We start from the raw sequence: 25,905 nt of genomic DNA on the forward strand, positions 1-25,905 counted from the left end.
TGCACTCCTTGTGAGGAGCACGGTATGCAAGCGTCGACTCTCTCCGCCCCCAGTCAGGTTTCTTGCAAAGCAAAAAGCCTGAGCGGGATCTGGGCTTGTGTACCTCATCCCCTGGCCTGCTTGACGATGTCACTTTTGGTGACGTCATTGTGCCATGCGTGATTCATGTTCCAAAGGAGCTGGGGGGTGGGGCGCTACACAGGGGTCTCCCTTAAGTGGCAGAACCCCTAGCACCGGCCCTGCCTGAGCCTATATTCTGGATGTGCTGAATGAAACCCGAACAGCTGACTCTTCTTCAGCTACAAAATCTGGGAGCTCCTTTACTGATTAAAGAAAACCATGATTTAAGTTTTTTTATCTTCGTGTTAAGAGGTTCCAGCTCTTCCTCCAAGAAGCATTTTTTCATTTGCTTGTTCAAACTTATCAAGTCCTGTGTTTCTGTGACTGCTACATGGAGCTGATTAAATTCTGCTGACCAAGTTCTATTTATGTCCTATGGAAGGTATAAACCAGGGCTGACATTTGCTCCATGTAATCAGTTGGCACAGTCATCTTATCCAAGGCTCTATTACTGGCTTCATTCATTGCCTTGATTGTCATAAATACATTTCTGCATCAGGGAAAGATTAACTCATTGCTCCCTGTTAGCTGATAGTTTAAATAACCAACAACAAAAAATCCATCTAATGCCAGTTTTAAAAGAAAAGGGAGAAGGAGGAGAAAGTGTTCAAACACAAACTGTAGTTAAGGTAGGGTGATGTTTTAAGGGACATAGTTTGAGGTAGTTATTCAGGATCAGGTGACCTACACAATTAGTTTTTTAAAATCTTTCTGTATTCATAGGCTCTAGCAGGAGCTCCTTTGCATATTAGGCCGCACACCTCTGATGTAGCCAATCCTCCAGGAGCTTACAAGGTTCTTCTTTTGTGGAGGATTGGCTACATCATGGGGGTGTGGCCTAATATGCTAAGGAGCTCCTGCTAGAATTCCACCCCTGCATAGGCTACTCAGCGTGGTTTAACGGGCACCTAGCCAAACCTCAGCTGGAGCCACAGTCTTCTTACCTTAAGCAGATCCTCTGTGACCATTCTCTGAGTCTTAAGTAATCAGTTACTTAATTGTACAGGGTGCGTTGGGATATTGTTACACCTGTCAAATGCCTTGCAGCATATTGCAATGGCAGAGTGGTCACTAAATGCAATCAGAAAATATTCCAGGGTCAATCCCGGTCTATCTTTTCACAGACAACAAGGTGTTGGTGAAGGGAGTGACTGTTCTCTCCCTGTGACCTTGCTGCTAAGAGAAGACAGTACAGAGAAAGACTGGATCAAATGGGCTGCTAGTTCTATAAAAGGCAGCTTCATACTTCAGTACATGAATGGCAGCAATCTGTTTAAACAAGACAGTGGCATCAGGGAGGGACGGTGGCTCAGTGGTAGAGCATCTGCTGGTGAGCAGAAGGTCCCAGGTTCAATCCCCGGCATCTCCAACCAAAAAGGGTCCAGACGAGTAGGTGTGAAAAACCTCAGCTTGAGACCCTGGAGAGCCGCTTCCAGTCTGAGTAGACAATACTGACTTGGGGAGGGATGGTGGCTCAGTGGTAGAGCATCTGCTTGGTGAGCAGAAGGTCCCAGGTTCCATCCCCGGCATCTCCAACTAAAAAGGGTCAAGGCAAGTAGGCGTGAAAAACCTCAGCTTGAGACCCTGGAGAGCTGCTGCCAGTCTGAGTAGTCAGTACTGACTTTGATGGACCGAAGGTCTGATTCAGTAGAAGGCAGCTTCATATGTTCATATATTTTCTCTTTCTGCTCTCCAAAACATAGAGGAAGAGCTACTGAATTTGGAGGAAGGCTTAACGCTTTCCTAACATTGTAAGATGCATGCCAATGCCAACAGCACTGTTGCCACAGATCTTAATGGAGCACAAACTGTTTCTTGTGAGGACATTTTGATTCTTCAAAAACTACAGGTATTTCTCATTTTTTAAGAGAGGTTTTTTTTTTAATATCAAAACAAATCATGGCAAAGCTCTGGTCCGGCAGACCTTACCTTAATTGCTGTGCTAGTAAGTCCCTACCCCTCCCAGAAGTGTAAAGGAAAGCCTGGCAAATCACTACTGGCCTCTGGAAATGGACTGGCTGTCCTCGCAGCTTACATTCAGTCTTCAGAGAAGGGAGGAGAAGCAGAAACTGCCGTATGAGAACAAGTCAGTTTTCCAGGTAAAATTCCAAGGGAAGGAGAAGAGCAGTCGTTTTAGAAAACGTAAAAAAAAGCCTCCTTGCCAATTGCTGAAGGAAAGCTGGAAATGCTTTCTTAGTCCTCTTCGTTGTGTAGATGGTCATCACAATAGGGAACACGGCCTCAATTTCTTCTGCCGCTTTTTTTTCATAGCATTCAGTGCAATGCTTGCCGCTTCCTTAAAAATGTCCTCGATGTTTTCACGATACTTGGCGGAACACTCCAGGTAAGCGTCTGCGTTCATCTGGCGACGAGCTTCTTCACCCTGGAGGAGTGAGGTCAACAAAAGCTTTAAGAGAAAGGGGTCAGGCCCAAGGCAGGCAATGAAGTCAAAACAAGGGGCATTAAGGGACTTGGGGTACATAAAGGTGCACTTGGTGCTTTGTGTATCTAGTTCTTTAAGCAACTTTACAAGTGTGTATGCTTGGATTTCTTAGGCTTCTCTTTTAAAAAAAAAAATCGTTATTTTTAACGATACACCAAACCAATATGACAATACTAAAGACAAATGCACATTTGTGACAGAGAAAATACAAATAAGGAATGACATGTATTAGAAAAACGGCAAGTCCTGATAATAAGCCTTATTAGGAACCACATTTTGCTGAGTCAAATATGATATTAATGGAAACCATACTGCTGTAAATTTTTCTTGATAATTTTGTAAGTTAGGCATGAGATGACAACTAGTGATTTTGCAATGAACAAAACATTCCCACACCTTATTTTGCCAGGATGATAAAGAAGGTGCGCTTTTATCTCCCCATTTAGAAACAATTACAATCCTAGCAATGGCTAGCAGAGTTGTAATCAAAATATTTAGACTTTCGTTTCCAAAGCCCACTGCTAGCATCGATAATAAAAGGATTTCTGGCCCGACGGGAACCTTGACCCTCCTGTCTTAGGCTCCTCTTGATCTGACACTCTGCTGCTGTCACCATCAGGTCTACATAGGAAGTATAAAAACTGTTGCAGAACACAGTTTCTAGAGAAGAATGACTCAGCACTCTTGTATAAGGCTGAGAAGGGACTTGGCATGCCAGGTTTGACCAGCAGAGTTTCCTGGTGGGGTGGGGGGCTTTTCCTGAGATTTGGGAAAGCTTTGTCAGTCAAAACGGATAACTGAAGTCCAGATAATCGACAATCTGGTTGGGTATAATGCAGCCTCATCTATTCATTAAGAAAGTGTGTGGAAGAGGCTTTGCTGGTCCACACAGGTCCAACAGTTCTTACTTTAGATCCAAGTGGGCAGCCATGTCAGTCTGAAGCAGCAGAACAAAGCAGTGAGTCAAGTGCACCTTTAAGACCAACGAAGTTTTATTCAGGATGTAAGCTTTCGTGTGCTTGGAGCACACAAAAACTTATGTTCTGAATAAAACTTTGTTGGTCTTAAAAGTGCACTTGACTCACTGCTTAGTTCCTAGTTTAGTCAGCATCACAAAAGCGGTAGAAACCCGGAAGCCGAAGCTTACATAAGATTACCCAAGATGCATCTGGCCTGAGTCCTGCACAGCCCCTAGTAGAGTTGCCCTACCTAAGTGTCAAATAATCCTCCCCACCTGCTGCGGTCATCTTTGCCTTTATGGACTAAAACAGGTAGAGATGTTGGGAAATACCTGGAGATTTTGGGGGTGAATCTGGGAGAGGATGAGGCTTAAGGAGGGGCCTGGACGTACAGAAAGGTTCTTGTATACTGATCAAGTTTTCCATTCTGCTTACCTGGTTGTAAGTGACTGGCTCCTGCTGAGCCGAGCGGAGTTTCCGTAGGTGTTCCTTGTCCATTCGGAGATCTGTTTTGCAGCCCACAAGAACTATGGGGATTCCTTGGCAGAAGTGGCTGACCTCGTGAGACCACTGGCAGAGAGAAACGGAAGTGTTAACTGTAACTAGAAGCGAATAACATACTGACATCCCTTTTGAAGCAAGCAGGGTTTCAGGGAAGGGGGATGAATGCAAATGATCAAGGAGATAATGAACGTTTTTGTAAAGCTAGATGGTGGAGATCAGATTTTAAACATTCCTGTACATAGAGTGCTTTACCCATCATAGCTTAAGTCCGGAATAAAACAGAGATGCTGGGGGTAAGGCTTATGCAGTTTGCATATCTGAACCTTGTTGAGCGTATTAGCGACTTTCTCCCCAGCTAATTGCTGGAAACCAAGCCAGGAAAAAGCAGCCTTCTATGTTGGTCTTTAAGGCTGCGGGTTTTTATTCTGAAGCCCTGTTTGGTGGCATTATTACTGACTTTCCTTTCCTTTTGTACCTTTAGAAGCTCATTGATTCACAAATCTTTGAGCAGCAAAAGACACTTATTACTTAATTTTTTGATGCAAAGCCTAAAAGGACTGAGACAAATTTTGCTAGAGTGATCTTAGGATCTTTATTACTGAGCGAAACAGCCAGGGTTTCTGGAGTATGGGAAGATGATTGGTTGAATAAAGACTAGAGTTATCCTTCATGATCTCAAACTGACTGTCACTGTCCAGACTGCTTTTGCCTTGTCACAGCTGACTTACGGTGACCCTGTAGAGCAGGGGTGAGGAACCTTTTTTCTATCAAGGGCCATATGGATGTTTATAACATCATTCGCGGGCCATAAAAAATTATCAACTTAAAAAACGGTGCTCCGCTGAGGGAGAATGAGTCAGGCCAGCAAAATTAATGCAAATAATTGTTTTTCTATTTGAAGTCATGTGGGGAGAGCCTAATCTAGCACACACACACCCGGCCCACCGCCCTAGGCAAATGCCTAGGTCCAGGGCTTTTTTGTAGAAAAAGCCCAGCAGGACTCAGTAACTTTTCCAGGCCCTGCATCAATTCTGGCTAGCCAGCCAGGCCCCAAGGAAGCTGCCACACAGTACATCTGGGCCCTGTGATCCCTGCCTGGCCCTGGGGAGGCTGCTGCACGGTGCGGCTGGGCCCCACGATCCTCACTGGCCAGCCAGGCCCCAGGAAGGCTGTCACATGGCAATCTATGTATCTGTCCAGCAATCCCCTAGGGCCACACCAAGTGACCTTGAGGGCCGTATACGGTCCTCGGGACGGAGGTTCCCCACCCCTGCTATAGAGGTTTCAAGGCAAGAGAGGAGCAGGAGTGGTTTGCCACTGCCTGCCACTGTGTAGGAGTCCTAGATTTCCTTGATGGGTCAACCATCTGAATACTAAGCAGGGGCTGACCTTGCTTAGTTTCAGTGATCTGACAAGATTGGGCTAGCTAGGTCAGGGTGCAGATGTTTATAAAGGCCCTCAGGGGTGGCCAACAGTAGCACTCCAGATTTTTTTTTGCCTACAACTCCCATCAGCCCCAGCCAGCATGGCCAATGGCTGGGGCTGATGGGAGTTGTAGGCAAAAAAAACATCTGGAGAGCTACTGTTGGCCACCCCTGCTATAAATAACTAGTCTTTCCACAGTCAAAAGGAAACTGATGTCTGCAGAGCCCTTCTGGAAGTTTCCCATAGCTTGGAGAAACAGAATTAAAATGACTTCCTTCTGAACCCTCTTAATCAGGGGTCGTTTTGTAGAAAAACAGGTGGTGGAGCTCATCCAGGGATTGTTAGGCAGCTTCACCTACTATTCAATGGACAAGGAGGTGGAACTCTCGGAAGGAAGAAGAGGAACTCTCAGAAAGGTTCAGGCCTGCTCTTAATGTATATGTTTCCAAGGCGCAGCCCTCTGTGAAAAGTCTCTTACCTTAATTAATACATTATCAAAACTAGTAGGATTCATGACATCGTAGCAGACTAAGACCACATTGGTGCTCTGGTAGGAAAGTGGTCGTAGCCGATCGTAATCCTCCTGCCCTGGAAACAAAGAAGAGAAAGGGAAGAGCTTTTTATTTGAACAGAGTTTCTGTTTACTGGCTTTGGGCAATAGCGAGAGGTCCTCCAAAGTCAGGAAGGAGAAATGGCACTCATGCTCCCTATATCTGAACCCTAGCATGTACTACCTACAAGCTTAAGCCAGTTCAAATGTCATTACTTCCCCTCGAGTACCAGTTGGGAGCGGTAGGTGCAAGGGATGAGTAGTGTCTGAAGAGCCCAAGGAGAGCCAGTCACTCTGGAGTAGTGGCTGGACCGCTGAACCAGCACTTCAGAGTACCAGCTCATCTGCCATAAAAGTCCCTTAGTGACCACGGCCATTTAGAGCATGCTGCCCTGAACTACCTGGAAGAAAGACGATGACGATGATATTGGATTTATATCCCGCCCGTCACTCCGATTCGCTCACTCTCTCCTTTACCTTCCTTCCCCACAACAGACACCCTGTGAGGTAGGTGAAGCTGAGAGAGCTCTTACATCAGCTGCCCTTTCAAGGACAGCTTTGCAAGAGCTATGGCTAGCCCAAGGCCATTCCAGCAGCTGCAAGTGGAAGAGTGGGGAATCAAACCCAGTTATCCCAGATAAAGAGTCCACACATTTAACCACTACACCAAACTGACAGTGGAGAGTTATCCCTCCAGGGTACCTAAAGGGAAAACATGACTAGTAAACTGGTTTAAAGTAGATATTTGTATTTGTTTATTTAGATGGTTATACCCTCCTTTTTCCCAATGGAGATCTAACATGACTTACATCATTCTTCCCTCTTCCATTTTATCCTCACAACAACCCTGTGAGGGAAGTGAATGTTGCTGACCCAAGGCCATTCAGCAAGTTTCCATGGCACAGTGGAGGTTTGAACCCAGGTCTCCTAGATCCTAGGCCAACACTCATAATCACTGTATCACGCTGGAGATATAGTGTCCACAAAACCAAGGTTTAAAAAAGGAATCCCTGTCTTGATTAAAAATGTTTTCAGAAGAACTCAGTGTTCCTGGAGAAAATGAGACGCCTGCTCTGTGCAGGGATTCTAATACTTCCAGCATGCCACGTCACTGTGATGTCATACACAGAAGGAAGCTTCTGTTGGCCAACCATTGCCAGCATCAAATAATCTGAGAAATCACAAGGTCTGTGTTTCATCACGAAGCCTGCCTTGTCTATTTCTGGAGAGGGGACAGGGAGGGTTCCAGAAAAGGAAACGCATGAGCAACACTTAATCGAAGTAGCAAAAGAAGCTTTGCCAGGTATGTCAATTGTCCTGCAATGAAGTTTTCTGTTTCTGAGAAGTTACAGTGTGTGCCTTTTTTGCTGGGTACCTATCTGGAACACAATATAGGCCAAGCTGTCCTAATGCCCCCTATGGCCATTAGGAAATCATTAATTTGGGGGGAAGCATCACCTGCCTGGTGGCAATTCTTAACCACTACAGGTGGACAGCCGCTTACAAGGCTACCTGAGACCCCTAAAAGCCTCTGAGTCTGTGTACCAAGAGACAGCCTAACATCAACAAAACAAGCAATTGGGGTCTTCTTTCCACAAACACCTGTTAAGGGCCAGTTGTAGTCCCTGCCCTGACCTGGATGGCCTAAACTAGCCTGATCGCATCAGATCTTGGAAGCCAAGCAGGGACAGTACTGGTTAGTACTTTGGTGGGAGACCACCAAGGAAGCCCAGGGTTGCTACACCAAGGCAGGCAGAGGCAAACCACCTCTGAATGTCTCTTCCTCAAATTGGAGAGCCAGTTTGGTGTAGTGGTGAATTGTGCGGGCTCTTATCTGGAAGAACCGAGTTTGATTCCCTGCTCCTCCACTTGCAGCTGCTGGAATGGCCTTGGGTCAGCCACAGCTCTCTTATCTGGGAGAACCGGGTTTGATTCCCCACTCCTCCACTTGCAGCTGCTGGAATGGCCTTGGGTCAGCCATAGCTCTCTTATCTGGGAGAACCGGGTTTGATTCCCCACTCCTCCACTTGCAGCTGCTGGAATGGTCTTGGGTCAGCCATAGCTCTCTTATCTGGGAGAACCGGGTTTGATTCCCCACTCCTCCACTTGCAGCTGCTGGGATGGCCTTGGGTCAGCCACAGCTCTCTTATCTGGGAGAACTGGGTTTGATTCCCCACTCATCCACTTGCAGCTGCTGGTATGGCCTTGGGTCAGCCGGAGCTCTCTTATCTGGGAGAACAGGGTTTGATTCCCCCCTCCTCCACTTGCACCTGCTGGAATGGCCTTGGGTCAGCCAGAGCTCTCTTATCTGGGAGAACTGGGTTTGATTCCCCCCTCTTCCACTTGCACCTGCTGGAATGGCCTTGGGTCAGCCAGAGCTCTCTTATCTGGGAGAACTGGGTTTGATTCCCCACTCATCCACTTGCAGCTGCTGGTATGGCCTTGGGTCAGCCGGAGCTCTCTTATCTGGGAGAACAGGGTTTGATTCCCCACTCCTCCACTTGCACCTGCTGGAATGGCCTTGGGTCAGCCGTAGCTCTCTTATCTGGGAGAACTGGGTTTGATTCCCCACTCTTCCACTTGCTGCTGCTGGAATGGCCTTGGGTTGGCCATAGGTCTCGCAGGAGTTGTCCTTGAAAGGGCACTTCCTGGGAGAGCCCTCTCAGCCCCACCCACCTCACAAGGCGTCTCTTGTGGGGTGGGGGAGAAGATAAAGAAGATTGCAAGCTGCTCTGAGACTCTGATTCAGAGAGAAGGGCGGAGAATCTGAAGTCGTCGTTGTGGTCTTCTTCCTTTGAAATCCCTATGGGATTGCCATGTCAGTTGTGACTTGAAGGCAGAAAGGAAAATACTCCCTGTTTATGACCCTGGCTTTGCTTGATATTTAAAGCTCCATGAGCCATGCAAAGCAAGGAGCTATATGCTAGTAATGTGACTTGTACACAGGGCTGGATTAACAATTAGGCAAAGTAGGCACTGGCCTATGGGCCCCCATGCTTTTAGGGGCCCCGGGCTGGCTTTCCCCCCTAGATTTTCCCCTGCTTGCAGCCCTCCCAGCCTGCAAGCACAGGCAACAGCTGAGCCACTCTTTGCCTGACTAGGGTTGCCAAATCCAATTTAAGAAATATCTGGGGACTTTGGGGGTGGAGCCAGGAGACTTTGGGGGTGGAGCCAAGATCAAGGCTGTGACAAGCATAATTTAATTCCAAAGGGAGTTCTGGCCATCACATTTAAAGGGACGGCACACCTTTTCAATGCCTTCCTTCCATAGGAAATAATGAAGGATAGGGGCACCTTCTTTTGGGGCTCATAGAATTGGACCCCCTGGTCCAATCGTTTTGAAACTTGGGGGATATTTTGAGGAGAGGCACGAGATGCTGTACTAAAAATTTGGTGCCTCTACCTCAAAAAACAGCATCCCCCCAGATACCTGCAGATCAATTCTCCATTATTTTCTATGGGAATAAATCTCCATAGGGAATAATAGAGTTCCCAGCAGACATTTCCCTCCCCTCCCCCCGCTTTCTGACCACCCTGAAGCGGGGGGAGGGCCTCCAAACCGGAGGATCCCCTGCCCCCACCTGGGGATTGGCAACCCTATGCCCAACTTGCTTGAGTGCTGCTGCTGCTGGCATCATTGCAAATTGGCTTCTCTCTGCCTCTCCCTCACAACTTTGTCAAAGGGGCTTTCCAGAAGGTGCCTGCAGGCTATGGGGCAGGCGCTCCAACTCTGAGATAATTTGCGAGGGGGCCCCAAGATTGTATTTATTTTGACTGCCTAGGGGCCTCCACAGGGTTTAATCCGGATGGCCGGCCTGACTGCGTCCCAGTGAATTTAGACCAGGCACTGCAGGCCGTGGCAACTTGGCTTAGGCTGAGTGGGTTGAAGCTGAACCCGACGAAGACAGAGGTCCTTTGCGTGGGGCGCGGCGCTCTGGGAGGGGAAATACCTCTCCCGGTTTTTGACGGTGCGCCGCTGAAAGCGGCGGGCCGGGTCAAGAGCCTGGGAGTCCTACTGGAGCCTTCACTATCAATGGAGGCCCAGGTAGTGGCCACTGCCAAGTCGGCATTTTTCCACCTGAAGCGGGCAAGGCAGCTGGCTCCTTTCCTGGAGCGCCGGGACCTGGCAACAGTGATCCACGCGACGGTCACCTCAAGACTAGACTACTGCAATGCCCTCTACATGGGGCTGCCTTTGTGTCGAACCCGGAAGCTGCAGCTAGTGCAGAACGCAGCGGCCAGGCTGTTATTAGGACTCCCGAAATTGGAGCATATACAGCCGGGGCTGCGTGAACTGCACTGGCTGCCAGTTACATACCGGGTCCGATACAAAGTGCTGGTTATTACCTTTAAAGCCCTATATGGCCGAAGACCTGCCTACCTGAGGGACCGTCTCTCCCCATATGAGCCCCAAAGAGCACTGAGGTCAGCAGGGAAGAACACGCTGACTATCCCTGGGCCAAAGGAGGCAAAATTACAGAGTACACGGGCACGGGCCTTCTCTGTTATAGCCCCGTGCCTTTGGAATCAACTTCCGGAGGAGGTACGGGCCCTGCGGAATTTGGACCAATTCCGCAGGGCCTGTAAGACCATCCTTTTCAAGCAGGCTTTTGTAGACATTGATAGGATGGCTGTTTAATCCACCAATGATTTATCTAGTGACCCCTGCCATAATATAAGTGTACAGAATAACATCAGGAAGATCACCGCCGTTTAAACTATGGAGTGACCCAGACATTCGAACTGGTTTTAGATTGTTGTTTTAAATTAATGTATAATTTCAATGTTGTTTTAAATCACCTTATATTGTATATTCTATATTGTATAATTTTATTGAACTGTTGTTAGCCGCCCTGAGCCTGCCTGGGCGGGGAGGGCGGGATATAAATAAAATTTATTATTATTATTATATTATTATAATCCGGCCCTGCTTGTACAAGCTGGGTGTCTTTGATTCACAAATGCTTCCAGTGCTGCATGAGCACCAACTATGTCCCATTTTTTGCTGGAGTTCAGTTTTGTCATGTTCAATGCGCCAGGCGGTACTAGCTTATTCAGCGGGAAAGTGTTTTGCAATGTTCGAAGGTCAAACTACGTATGTGCATAATCTACGATGACATGACTCTGAAATACTACTTCTCTAAGGTGGCTAAAATAGCAGAATTTTGTGTGTTACGAAAAAGGAACAGGTTGCTGTCATGTTCACTTTACACTTATAGGAGGGATTGGCCTAAATCACAAGAGCGGGCCTAAGGTTTCCCTACCCACAGGGGTGTCAAACTCATTTGTTATGAGGGACGGATCTGACATAAATGAGACTCTGTTGGGCTGGGCCATGTCAGGCCGGGCCATGTGTGTTCCTATTTAGGTAGCAGAGATAGAAACTGTATAAAGGACACAGATAAACACAAATATTTTCTTTAAAAAAAAACAACCCTTAAAACATGCTTAAAACAAGACCACTCATTGGTCTTAGAGGTGCTTTCTTTGTATTTCTCACATGGGATCCAGGGGACTGGGCAAAGAAAGCTCGGGCTCTTTCCTTCTTTCCCCAGGGGACCATGAGGGGGAGGAGCCTCAGGCAATAGAAGGAAGAGAGGCTTGGCTCAGTAGCTCTGCTGTGTGATTGAGAGAGCCTGGAAAAACAAGCTCTGCCTCCCCGCCTTCCTCCCCAAGGGAGGAATCTCTGCCAATGGAGAAAATAGAGGTTTTGCTCTGTGGCTCCTGTGCAATTGAGCAAGCCTGGCAAAGCAAGCTGTGATGCAGAACAGAGCACGAGAGAGAGAGAAGGAAGGAAGCAGATGAGAGCCAGCCAGTTGCTTAGGGGGCTGATAGGATCCCCCCAGGGGCCTCATTCAGCCCCCCGGGCTGCATGTTTGAAGCCCCTGATCTACATGATCAGGTACCATTGCTTCTTGGCATGAAAGTTTCTTAAGCTACCCACCTGAACCAGTCGAATATTGTTAGCAGACCACCTGTAGTGGGGCTGTCAGACATTTCTTGAGGGTAAACATGCCACAGTGGAGATAGCAGCTTACTTTTTTTTACAAAAATTTCACACTGTTGTCATTGGTTTAGCAAGGATGAGAATGAGGGCTGCTTGCCCCTCCAGCCCCTTGCAGCAGTCAGAGGGCAAACCTGGCAGCAGAGCAGAGTTTTCTCCTCATGATCGCTTACTATAACTGTAGGCATCCTAAATAATCTAACCATTGCTTTATAGTCACTTTGCTTTATTTCTGGGTGACATGTTTCAAGCCTGTAGGGTGACCCTGGAGTTAACAGGCTGAAAGTCAGGAAAAGCACCGTTCAGTGGCCCAGTCACCCTTATGGAAACTTTCAACAGGCACTTTAGAAGTTTGTAACAGTAAATTGTTACAATCAGGGCTTTTTTTGTAGCAGGAACTCCTTTGCATATTAGGGCACACGCCCCTGATGTAGCCAATCCTCCAAGAGCTTACAGGGCTCTTTGTACAGGTTCCAGGGATAGAATTCTAGCAGGGGCTCCTTTGCATATTAGGCCACGCCCCCCTGCTGTAGCCAATCCTCCAAGAGCTTACAGGGCTCTTAGTACAGGGTCCAGGGATAGAATTCTAGCAGGGGCTCCTTTGCATATTAGGCCACGCCCCCCTGCTGTAGCCAATCCTCCAAGAGCTTACAGGGCTCTTAGTACAGGGTCCAGGGATAGAATTCTAGCAGGGGCTCCTTTGCATATTAGGGCACACACCCCTGATGTAGCCAATCCTCCAAGAGCTTACAGGGCTCTTTGTACAGGGTCTACTGTAAGCTCCGGGAGGATTGGCTACATCAGGGATGTGTGGCCTAATATGCAAAGGAGTTCCTGCTACAAAAAAAGCCCTGATTACAATGTTTAAAGTTTAATGTCATTGTTTCACTATGACAGTTAAACTGATTACCATCTTCTCCCCCCACCAATGTTCCCTCTAAGCTGCAGAGTCTTGTGAGCAAAAATTCTACTTTGTGAGCTACTGGTATTAAAGAGGTGAGCTGCTGGCAGTAAAGTTGTGAGCTACTGCATAAATTATTGTACTCTGCAGTCATCCTTCCTGAGCTAAGACAAAAATGTGTGAGCTGGAGGCTAAAAATCTGTGAGCTAGCTCACTTAGAGGGAACACTGCCTCCCACCCCCGTTTGTTCTTGATATTGTGAATGCCTGAAAAAGACTTGATCATGAGTCAAATTATCAATTAATTGTTTGTGGGGTTTTTTACTGGTCAGACGTCTAACTCTAAAAGCACAGGGGACAGCTTTTCCTCTTCACACATTTGAATGTGTGTAACTGAGTCATAAATCTCAGTCCTTACATAAGCAGTAATTAAACGTTCTGCTTCCAGGGAATGCTTTCTACATGGGTTCTTTTTTGAAGAAGCCCCAGGTTGTACCAGAGGATTGGGGTAGGGTTGCCAGCTTCCAGGTGGGGCCTGGGGATCTCCTGCTTTTACAACTGGTCTCCAGCTAGCAGACAGCTGTTTCCCTGAAGAAAATGGCTACTTTGAAGGGTGGACTCTGTGGCATTGTACCTCGATGAGGCCCCCCCCAAACCCTGCCCTCTCCCTGATCCACTCTCAAAGTTTCTAGGTATTTTCCAACAAACCTGGCAACCCTAGATTGTGGGCATTATTAGGACACAAACTCTACATCAGGGATGTCAAACATGCTGCCCAGGGGCCAAATCAGGCCCCCAGAGGGCTCCTACCAGGCCCCCAAGCAACTGCCATCTGCTTCCTTCTCTCTTGTTTCCTTCTGCATCACAGCTTGCTTTGCAAGGCTTTCTCAATCGCACAGGCGCTACAGAGCAAAACCTCTATTTTCTCCATTGGCTGAGGTTCTTCTCCTGAGGAGGGAGAGGCAGAGCTTGTTTTTTTCACGCTCTCTCAATCGCACAGCAGAGCTACTGAACCAAGCCTCTCTTCCTTCTATTGGCTGAGGCTCCTCTCCCTCCTGGTCCCCTGGGAAAGGAAGGAAAGAGCCAGAGCTTCCTTTGCCCAGTTTCCTGGATCCATGGGAGAAATACAAAGAAAGCACCTTTAAAACCGGCCGCTGTTTTAAGCATGTTTTAAGTTGTTTTTTTTTTAATCATTAATTGTTTTTATCTGTGTCCTTTATAAAGTTTATCTCTCTGCTACCTGTCTTAAATAGGCACACAGATGGCCTGGCCCAACCCGACATGGCCCAGCACAACAAGGTCTCATTTATGTCAGATCCAGCCCTCATAACAAATGAGTTTGACACCGCTGCTCTACAGCACTGGTCATGTCTGTTGGCCGTCCCCAGTGCGTTTTTTAATAGAAAAAGCCAAGTAGGAGCTCATTTGCATATTAGGCCATACCACTTGGTCTGGGAGCACATGGCTGCCGCATGGTGGGTCCGGCCAGCCCAGGTGAAGCTCCATTCCTGTGGGTTCCAGCAGAAAAAACATTCTGGGCCTGCCCTATTCAAGCTGAGAACGTGGAATCCACACAGCACTTTCCCATAGCTGCATCATAACCAGTGTAGTGAAGCGGTTAAAGTCTCAGTCTAGGCTCTTGGGAGACCCAGGACTGAATCCTCACTTTGCCATGGAAGCTTGTTGCAGTGAACTGAGGCCCAGTCACAGTTGAAAGGATGGAGGAAAGGGACCCCTTTAAGCTGCTCTGTGAGAAACACAGGGTAATAAATGAATGAAAAATAAGTATTGCAGGACAGGGTAGCAAGTGTCATAAGTTTCTCTGCCGTTAGTGATCTGACAAACTTCTGATGCGACCTGGAAAGCCCTGGAAATGTTGTAAATGGTGTAAAAGTCATTTGCTGTTACTTAACTTCTTTAAAAAAATCTTATGCAACCTGAATCAAAGCCATATAACACCTACTCATCTTGCAATCTCTTCCCAGCCATTGCAGGAAGTCTTAACACACTGCTGGTTTATGTCCGTGTGTTTTTAATAGACTAAATAAGGGGTTGGAGGGGTTGTTTCTTAATGCAAGATTTACCTGCAGTGTCATACAAATGTAGAAGGACTTCTTTTTTGCCAACGGTGATACTGCAGGTATATTTTTCAAATACCGAAGGAGCATATTCCTGTCCAAGAAGAGAAATGAAACTGGTTAATATGTTGTTAGACAATATTGCTAAGGTCCTAGTCGACAGTCTTTCCTCCTCCTGCCTGCTTGGACCTGCTGAGCTTTCTGTGTACTGTGGTATCTGATGAAGAGAGCTTTGTGCTTTCTAGCAGCAAAGTCTGCAGGTGAGAAGCAACAAAACAACTATTCAAGTTGCTGACAGATGAGGATTCTGTGACGACGGTTGTCCTTCTTTTGGCAAAGTTGTCTGGCTCAGTCACTGCTGATTCTCTGCTCTCTATGGAAAATCTCTGTACCTAGACTGGCCCTAGAACTCTAGCTGTCTACTGCAAAATCAAGTGCATTTTGCAGAATCCAATACACATTAATTATAAGTCCAGGTGGGCAGCCGGGTTGGTCTGAAGCAGTAGAACAAAGCAAGAGTCCAGTCGCACCTTTAAGGCCAACAAAGTTTTATTCAGAATGTAAGCTTTCGTGTGCTAGAAGCATACTTCATCAGACAAAAGTATGGAATGGCGAGCAGTCCAAAATATTGAAAAAGTAGGCAGTATGAAGAATCATGGAAATGCTTTTTAGCAGATTAAAGGAGTCCCAACCTGCGGTCTGGTGAAACTTGGAACAAACACCTCCCCAGGACTGAACAGGGATATTGGTTTTTTATCTTATTACGTATACTAAACCCACTTTCACCAAGTATAGCTATATATCCACAGTACTCCAGTGTATTTCTCTTTTAAAATAGTGTCTCAGAATAATATTTTTTTGTATTGACATACTCAAATAGGGATACTGGCTGTTTATCTCAGTATATATACTAACACATCTTCCACTATATTTAAATGTATTCTTTTTTCTGATTGCAAACTAGAATTATGTTTATATGCATGTTACATGTTTAAATCAAACCTCTGAGAAACCTATGCCATTTTAACCCAGAACTAACATTACAATAGACTCCCATTTATTGCACTTCACACCCAGGATACTTAGTGGGTTTAGTACATGAAGAAGAAGAAGAAGATATTGGATTTATATCCCACCCTTCACTCCGAAGAGTCTCAGAGCAGCTCACAATCTCCTTTACCTTCCTCCCCCACAACAGACACCCTGTGAGGTAGATGAAGATATTGGATTTATATCCCGCCCTCCTCTCCGAAGAGTCTCAGAGGGGCTCACAATCTCCTTTACCTTCCTCCCCCACAACAGACACCCTGTGAGGTAGATGAAGATATTGGATTTATATCCCGCCCTCCACTCTGAAGAGTCTCAGAGCGGCTCACAATCTCCTTTACCTTCCTCCCCCACAACAGACACCCTGTGAGGTAGATGAAGATATTGGATTTATATCCCGCCCTCCACTCCGAAGAGTCTCAGAGCAGCTCACAATCTCCTTTACCTTCCTCCCCCACAACAGACACCCTGTGAGGTGGGTGGGGCTGGAGAGGGCTCTCACAGCAGCTGCCCTTTCAAGGACAACTTCTACGAAAGCTATGGCTGACCCAAGGCCATTCCAGCAGGTGCAAGTGGAGGAGTGGGGAATCAAACCCGGCTCTCCCAAATAAGAGTCCGCACACTTAACCACTACAACAAACTGGCTCACCAAACATGGACATCAATCTGCTATTCCAACTTAATTGTTGTTGTTTCAGCCCGGTTAACATAAACTAACAAACACCAGACCCCAACCTGTGACTCTTTTAATCTGCTCAAAAAACATTTCCATGACTCTGCATACCAACTCACTGTCCACTTTCTCTGTATCCAGGACTGCTTGCCATTCCATACTTTTGTCTGATGAAGAGTGCATTCATGTAAAAGCTTACATGCTGTAAGAATGTAAAAGCTTACATTCTGAATAAAACTTTGTTGGTCTTAAAGGTGCAACTTGACTCTTACATTAATTATAAGGCAGAGTAAACTTTTTAACCACTGTGTTTTTGAAGGGGGAAAGCATGAAGGCAGTAGCTGCTAAAGGTATCAGCCAGAAGTCTGGATATTGGTTTCTGGAGTTGGGGCTATAGTTCTCTCGTACTCATGCTTTGCCCTTTGTGCTGCCCTACCACCCAAATTCAAGCCACCCCCAGTGACTGCTGAAAATCCCATTTCTGCAAGGTCTAGGATTTGCAGTCACGTAAGCCATCTTTTGCTGCAGGAAAAGTGACATCTGCCTCCAGAACTGTTGTTTAAATAAAAATTAGCCTGATAAAAATTGGGCACATTGACAAGTGAAAAATATATGATTAAATGGATGCAGAATTTTAGAGAGCAGATACCTAAGCATCAATGGGAACCGTTATGGGAAAATGAACTTGAGGTCACAGCCAATCAGGCACTTGGAGAAAATCGGTACAAAATGTTTTTCATGGTATATTACTCCGAAGGATATTGAGAAAGTAGTCAAAAATTACGATGGAAAAAAATGCTGGAAATGTCAAGAAACAGATGCAACTTTTTAGCACATGTGGAGGACTTGTAAAAAAGCAAAAAGATATTGGAAGGAAATACATGGGAAAATGCAGAATATATTCAAATTTCCCATGCAAGCTAAGAAAATGTTACTAGGAATATTGCCCAACAAATTACCAAAAGTTTTAGAAGAGATATTTAAATATATGGTGATAGTGGCTAGAATTATTTATGCAACAAAATGGGAATCAGAGGCCTGTCCAAGCTTAGATGAATGGGAAAATAAATTTGCAGATTGTGCAGTAAGGGCAAAATTAGCAACTTATTTAAGAAACAGATCCATCACAAAATTTGAGGAAAGATGGTCTTTTATGAAAGAAATTAATTTAGAATGAGAAACAGTTTTAAAATGGTCCTTAAATGCATTGTAAGGCGTACAAATGCAGAGATAATACAGAAAAACAAGAACAAGTTTTAAATATAAATGTATAAGGAAGTGGATTTTGAACAAAGTATTTCTTATTTTTATCGTGAGATAGATAATCAATTTTCCTTTAAACTTTGGTCTATTAAAAATAGCTAGTATGTAGTATTGATTAAATATGTAATACAGAATATATATTCATTATGAAATTATTGTAGAAAATATCTTAAAAATTCTAATGAAGGGGATGCCGGGGAGAAGTATATTTTTATTCCTTTGTTTGATATATCCTGTAAGTATTAATAATCTTTGATAAATATAATTTGTCCCATAATCCTCATATAACCCCTTTATTTCCTTCGGTACCCCTTCTATGTCACTATTTTGTTTTTAAAATAAAATATATAAATATATTACAAAAAAAAGAAGACAGATTTAGGTGGGTAGGTACCCACGTTGGTCTGGAGCAGCAGAACAAGGTTTGAGTTCAGCGGCACCTTGCAGAAAAACAAAATCTTATTCAAGGTGTAAGCTTACACCTTGAATAAAAGCAATTCTCTCAGAACTATCTCAGCCCCACCTACCTCATAAAGTGCCTGTTGTGGATACAGGAAGAGGAGGGAATTGTGAGTTTCTTTGAAACTCCTTAAGGTAGAGAAAAGGGAGGGGGTATATAAACCTACTCTTCTGCTTTTTCTAGAAAAAACTGGAAGTGAATTCAGGCAGTACCACTACCTCTTCCCCTCTACGCCCAATCCACACAGTCCCATATTTGTTGCAAATCCTCTATTTAGGGAGTTTGCAAAGTGACCTGGTGCGGCTTTGGGCGCTGGTAACCATGCTGGAAATGAGTCTTGACATCCACAAATGCCTCTAACACCAGTGTGCAACCCTAACCCTCAAATTGGCTAACAGCTACAGCCTCTACAGGAAGACCGTCATCTGCACATCCTGCTACTGTGTGGTTTAGACGCGAGCTGAAGGATTTCCTGAGGCACAGCAGCCTAAAAAGCCTTTTGCCCCAGTGACGGCAGGCTTTGACAGGAAGTTCTCTCAGTAGCTCTTACACAGACAGCTTTACCACTGAAGTGCGGCCTTCAAAGGGCAACCTTTTATTAGGGCCTCTGAGGTTGCAGGCTGGCTCTGTTAATGGGGCATAGCATGTACTCCTGCAAGACTACAGAGCTCATGGGATGGGGGAGTCTGTTCTATTGAGCTTTGGGTGGGGGAGCTGAACACTTGTCTACGTCTAACCCTAACACTTGTCTAACCCTAACCCAGGCTCAGGGAAATGCTGTTTGCCACTTTGGGTTCAGGCAGCAATTTTACTCCAGGCCAATTTTGCCAGGGATTCTGGAGAGGGTTTTTGTGTGTGTGTGTCATCTTATGGGCTTGGAGCAGGAGTCCCTGGGTGTGTGTGTAAAGGGGAAGGTACTTGTGAATCTCCTGCATTATGCAGGGGATTGGACTAGATGATCTTAAGGTCTGTTGCAGCTCTGTGATTGAAGCTCCCCCGCCCGCCTTAATCAGCCTCCAAACCCAGCTCAAACAACCGTGTGTTGTGGGGAAAGAATTGTCATTTATTGACCTCTGTCTGTCTCATGATGATACCTTGGACTTCTGGGACGGGACCTACTTTGTAGGGCTACCCTCACCTCATCCTCATACATAGCTTTCCCTATGGGAAAAAAGAGGCAGTTGAAGCCAAACAGACCTATATGGGTTACGTGGGTGGATATTGTGGCAATGGCTTGCTGTGAAGCTGCTGCTGAACTCTGCTGCTATTTGAGGTGTTCTTGCGTCTGTGTGTGGGTATATGGTGGGTGCTGTGATGGAATGGTCTGTTCCATGTGTGTGTGGAGGGGAGGGCGGCCTTCAAAGGGCAACCTTTTATAAGAGCCTCTGAGGTTGCAGGCTGGCTCTGTTAATGGGGCATAGCATGTACTCCTGCAAGACTGCAGAGCTCATGGGATGGGAGAGTCTGTTCTATTGAGCTTCGGGTGGGGGAGCTGAACACTTGTTGACGTTATAGTTGCACTAGGCACAGTTTGGCTCTATAGGGCTGGGGAACTTTGTTCCATGCAGTTGCCTGAGAGTGTACAAAGCCCAGTAATCTATTTCAAGAGCCACATGTCCGTGCTATTGCAGCAGCTGTGAGAGAAAATAGCCTGTGGAACTGGGCACTGTTTCTTATGGAGTTCTTATGTCTAACCATCTCAGAAGCTAAGCGGGTCCTTAGTGGACTATACATTGAACATGAGTCAGCAGTTAGATCCAAGTGGGCAGCTGTGTTGGTCTGAAGCAGCAGAACAAAGTAGGAGTCAAGTGCCTCTTTAAGACAAAACCAAGTTTTATTCAGAAAGTAAGCTTTCGTGTGTTCCGAGCACACGTCACCAGATGAGGAATCAGGTACAATGAGCAGAGCTACATACAGCTGGTAGGCCTTCCAGCTATATGTAGCTCTGCTTATTGTACCTGATTCCTCGTCTGATGAAGTGTGCTTGGAGCACATGAAAGCTTACGTTCTGAATAAAACTTTGTTGGTCTTAAAGGTGCACTTGACTCCTACTTTGTTCTAACGAGTCAGCAGTGTGATGCAGTAGCTAAAAAGGCAAGTGTGATTTTGGGATGTATCAACAGAAGTATAGTGTCCAGATCATGCGAAATGATGGCATCGCTTTACTTTGCTCTGGTTAGACCTCACCTAGAGTATTGTGTTCAGTTTTGGGCAACAATTTCAGAAGGATATAGATAAGCTGGAATGGATTCAGAGGAGGGTGATGAAGATGATGAGGGGTCTGGAGACCAAGTCCTATGAGGAAAGGTTGAAAAGGGCAGGGTATGTTTAGCCTGAAGAGATAACTGAGAGATGACATGATCACTATCTTCAAGTATGTGAAGGGCTGTCATATAGAGGATGGTGTGGAGTTGTTTTGTGTTGCCCTGGAAGGTCAGACCAGAACCAATGTTTGATCCAGTTTGGTGTAGTGGTTAAGTGTGCGGACTCTTATCTGGGAGAACCAGGTTTGATTCCCCACTCCTCCACTTGCACCTGCTAGAATGGCCTTGGGTCAGCCATAGCTCTGGCAGAGGTTGTCCTTGAAAGGGCAGCTGCTGTGAGAGCCCTCTCCAGCCCCACCTACCTCACAGGGTGTCTGTTGTGGGGGAGGAAGGTAAAGGAGATTGTGAGCCGCTCTGAGACTCTTCGGAGTGGAGGGCGGGATATAAATCCAGTATCTTCATCTACCTCACAGGGTGTCTGTTATGGGGGAGGAAGGGAAAGGAGATTGTGAGCCGCTCTGAGACTCTTCGGAGTGGAGGGCGGGATATAAATCCAATATCTTCATCTACCTCACAGGGTGTCTGTTGTGGGGGAGGAAGGGAAAGGCGATTGGGAGCCGCTCTGAGACTCTTCGGAGTGGAGGGCGGGATATAAATCCAATATCTTCATCGATGTGTTGAAATTAAATCAAACGTTTTTGGCGAAACATACGAACTTCTGACAGGCTGGTTCCTCAGTGGAACAGGCTTCCTCACAAGGTGGTGGGCTTCCCTTCTTTGGAGCGTAATAAACAAAAGCTAGATGGCCATCTGACAGCAATGTTAATTCTGTGAACTTAGGCAGATCATGAGATGGAGGGCAGGAAGGGTTGCGTCAGTGCTTAGTTCTTGTGGCAGTTTCTTACACGCCCAGGGAAATGCTGATCGCCACTTTGGGGTCAGGGAGTAATTTTTCTACAGGCCAGTTTAGCCAGGGATCCTGGAGTTTTTTTGCCATCTTCTGGGCATGGAACAGGGGTCACTGGGGGTGAGATATTTGTGAATTTCCGGCATTGTGCAGGAGGTTGAACTAGATGACCCTGGAGGTTCCTGTGAATTCTATGATTATAGGGTCAACCCCAGTTAATACCTTGGAAGTGAGACCACCAAGAACGTCGAGGGTTGCCGTGCAAAGCCAGACAATGGCAAACCACCTCGGAAAGTCTCTTGTCTTGAAAAGCCTATGGATTGCCAGAAGTCAGCTGTGACTTGGATGGCACTTTCTGCTACCACCAGTTGACAAAGGACTTTTTAAAGATGGGGTCTATTTCCTACAGGCTGGATTTATATGAACATATGAAGCTGCCTTATACTGAACCAGACCCTTGGTCCATCAAAGTCAGTATTGTCTTCTCAGATTTATTTATCGCAACCCATTGTACAGTCATCTTTGCCAAACTAGGCAGACCTGGGTTCAAATCCCATCCCTCCATGAAACTTGGAGATACACAATCTAGTTCGTTTTCCTCCCAAGTCCTTCAGGAAGCTCATGGCAACATCTATAGTTCCCCTTTTATCCCCACAACAGCCCAGTAAAATAGGCGGAATATGTTTCATTGGTCCAAGGTCACTCTGCAAGCTTCATGTCAGAGTGCAACTTTGAACTCAGGCTTCCTGGAGTCTATCCTGGAGCTTCTAACTGCTACGCCACACTCTTGGTCGCTTACTTGGCCTACTCTGCTTCACAGGGTTGCTGTGAGGATGAAACGGAAAATGGGAGTTGCATCTAGACTGCCCTGACTTCTTTGGAACAAAAGGTGGTGTTTAAAAAAATACATAGGATTAGCAGTAGCATTCCCTTTAAGCTGAGTGTGAGCTAGCGCACAGATTTTTGGCCTCCGGCTCACACATTTTTGTCTTAGCTCAGGAAAAATGGCCCCAGAGCAAACTAATTTATGTAGCAGCTCACAAGTTTAATGCCAGTAGCTCACAAGACTCTATGGCTTAGAGGGAACATTGGTTAGCAGAGGTCTGGACCTGTTAGCCTTCCTGAGCCCGCCTTGCAGAAGAACGGGATTCAAACCAAAGAAAACAAATAAATAAATGTCTTTTTTTGGTGTCCATCCTCTTGTAGGCTTTTTTTTTTAATCTGATTTTTGGGGTAGAAGGGTAGGGGTATTCCTAGTTAGCAGCAATGACCGCAGTTTAAATAGCAGGAGCATTTAGAATGAGATTTGTTGTAGTGGTTGAAGCAGTCAGTCAGGAAATATGTCCTCTTTTTTTTTTTGTCGTTCGAAATATGGTAACCCTACATAACGCAGATCTCAGCCTCAGCTTTTCAGGCCAAACGAACCCATTAATACAAAGTAGGAGTGAAGTGTCACCTTTAAGACCAACGTTTTATTCAGAATGTAAGCTTTCGTGTGCTCTAAGCACATTTCATCAGAAGCTTCCATTCTGAATAAAACTTTGTTGGTCTTGAAGGCGACACTTGACTCCCACTTTGTTCTACTGCTTCAGACCAACACGGCTGGCTGCCCACTTGGAAAGGAAAGGTCCCCTCTGTTCAAGCACCAGTCATTTCCTACTCTGGAGTGACGTTGCTTTCACAGCGTTTTCACCGCAGACTTTTTACAGGGCGGTGGTTTTCCATTGCCTTCCCCAGTCATCTACACTTTCCTTCCCAGCAAGCTGGGGACTCATTTTACCAACCTCGGAAGGGTGGAAGGCTGAGTCAACCTCGAGCTGGCTACCTGAAAAACCCAACTTCCACCGGGGATCGAACTCAGTTCATGAGCAGAACTTAGGACCGCAGTCTTTAACACTCTGCGCCAAGGGGCTCTGGCTCACTTGGACCAACCAGGGTCAGATCTAAGGGGGGGGGGGGGGCAGCTTGCCCCAGGCGCCAACGGAGTGGGGGGTGCAAAATTGGGTATGGAGTCCATTGTTTTCTATGGGACCATAAATAGAATGGCCCGTTAGAAGAAGAAGAAGAAGATATTGGATTTATATCCCGCCCTCCACTCCGAAGAGTCTCAGAGCGGCTCACAATCTCCTTTACCTTCCTCCCCCACAACAGGCACCCTGTGAGGTAGATGAAGATATTGGATTTATATCCCGCCCTCCACTCCGAAGAGTCTCAGAGCGGCTCACAATCTCCTTTCCCTTCCTCCCCCACAGCAGACACCCTGTGAGGTAGATGAAGATACTGGATTTATATCCCGCCCTCCACTCCGAAGAGTCTCAGAGCGGCTCACAATCTCCTTTCCCTTCCTCCCCAACAACTGGAGAGGGCTCTCACAGCAGATGCCCTTTCAAGGACAACCTCTGCCAGAGCTATGGCTGACCCAGGGCCATTCCAGCAGGTGCAAGTGGAGGAGTGGGGAATCAAACCCGGTTCTCCCAGATAAGAGAGCTATGGCTGACCCAAGGCCATTCCAGCAGCTGCAAGTGGAGGAGTGGGGAATCAAACCCAGTTCTCCAAGATAAGAGAGCCATGACTGATCTAAGGCCATTCCAGCAGCTGCAGGTGGAGGAGTGGGGAATCAAACCCGGTTCTCCCAGATAAGAGTCCGCACACTTAACCACTACACCAAACCAGCTCTCCTCGGGGTGTCATTTTTTTAATTTTGCCCCCCCCCCTCAAATAACATGTAGATCTGGTCCTGGGCCCAACCCATTAATACTGTCTTGTCTTGACCTGAGGGGGGGAAATTATGTGGGATTGCGACAGAAAGCTCTGAGGGGGAAGCCTGAGGGAAAGGTGTGGTGGGAAGGGAGCCATTCTGGAAGGTTCTGAGGGACCACCGTGGGCTGAAACCGAACTAGGCACCCCTTTGGGGAAGAGCGCGCGCGCTCTGATTGGCTGAGCGCGCCAACGGAGAGGGATGCTCCTGCTTTGCCCCCTACTCACTCACACTCACCTCCGGGAAAGTGCCCTTCGCGTAGACCAGGAGCAGCGACGTCTTCCCGCAGCCCCCGTCGCCCACGACCACCACCTTCAGCTCTTCCCTCTTCTTCCCCCCCGCAGGGCTACCTTCTTCTTGGCAGCCCGGGGCTGTCCCGTTGGCAACGGCCATGAAGAGAGCCCTTTTTCTCTCTCTCTCTCTCTCTCCCCTCAGCCACAAAGCGCGGGAAAACGGTTAAAAGCCCCGAGAGGCTGAGGGGAAGAAGCGCGATGGCGGGAAGGAGCCCGCCTGTCCTTCTGTGCAGCCGGCACAGCCTTTCTGAAGGCGAGGCGGCTCCTCCGTCGTGGTTTCCTCTCTCTTGCTCTTTGCATCACACCTTTTTTTTTTTTTTTTAAGCCTATGGAAAATGTTTTGAGCAAATGCCTTGTCACAGCCAGGGGGCATTGCATCATCAGCTCTAAATGACGCCTTAAATTTTACTTTTTTGGGGAAAAAAGAAAGAAAAAAGAACCTCGTGATATAATATGGGTCTTCCCCCCCAGTTTCACAACAGCCCTGTAAGACAGAGTCACCCAAGTTTTCCTGGTTGAGGGTACTCTTAAGAACATAAGAGAAGCCATGTTGGATCAGGCCAACGGCCCATCCAGTCCAACACTCTGTGTCACACAGTGGCAAAAAAATTTATATATACACACACACACTGTGGCTAATAGCCACTGATGGACCTCTGCTCCATATTTTTATCTAAACCCCTCTTGAAGGTGGCTATGCTTGTGGCCGCCACCACCTCCTGTGGCAGTGAATTCCACATGTTAATCACCCTTTGGGTGAAGAAGGACTTCCTTTTATCCGTTTTAACCTGGCTGCTCAGCAATTTAATCGAATGCCCACAAGTTCTTGTATTGTGAGAAAGGGAGAAAAGTACTTCTTTCTCCATCCCATGCATTATCTTGTAAACCTCTTATCATGTCACCCCACAGTCGACGTTTCTCCAAGCTAAAGAGTCCCAAGCGTTTTAACCTTTCCTCATACTGGCACTGTCCAGCATCCTAAAAACCACAGGGCTTTTATTTCCTCCCTGGAAAAAGGAGCCAAAAGTTGGCCAAGGGGGCATGCAAATGACATCATGCTATCCCGTGAACTTTTAAACACTTTTTTTAAAAAGAATTTTGTTTCCACAAAGAGGCTCTGGAACTCTGTTCCTGCACATTCCCCCAGGGGGAAAGCCCCGTTTCACACCCTTCCAAAGAGGAATGTGGGGAAATGCACATTGTATTCTTTGCATCCATTCTTAATCATCACAACAACCCTGCGAGGTAGGTTAGGCT

At 46.5% G+C, this 25,905-nt stretch overlaps 1 protein-coding gene across 1 annotated transcript; it reads right to left on the reverse strand.

The window, feature by feature from the left end:
* Positions 1 to 1,979: 1,979 nt before the first annotated feature.
* Positions 1,980 to 24,748, reverse strand: RHOF (ras homolog family member F, filopodia associated). Its single transcript, XM_060249166.1, has 5 exons — positions 24,593 to 24,748; positions 14,990 to 15,077; positions 5,930 to 6,039; positions 3,958 to 4,092; positions 1,980 to 2,503 (listed from the first exon to the last, which is right to left on the reverse strand). Exons 1-5 carry the CDS (start codon positions 24,746 to 24,748, stop codon positions 2,342 to 2,344), a joined length of 651 nt encoding a protein of 216 aa, XP_060105149.1. The 3' UTR covers positions 1,980 to 2,341.
* Between the last annotated feature and the right edge of the window lie 1,157 nt (positions 24,749 to 25,905).

This window comes from Heteronotia binoei, chromosome 11, assembly GCF_032191835.1.
Source record: "Heteronotia binoei isolate CCM8104 ecotype False Entrance Well chromosome 11, APGP_CSIRO_Hbin_v1, whole genome shotgun sequence".
Classification (NCBI taxonomy): Eukaryota; Metazoa; Chordata; class Lepidosauria; order Squamata; family Gekkonidae; genus Heteronotia; species Heteronotia binoei.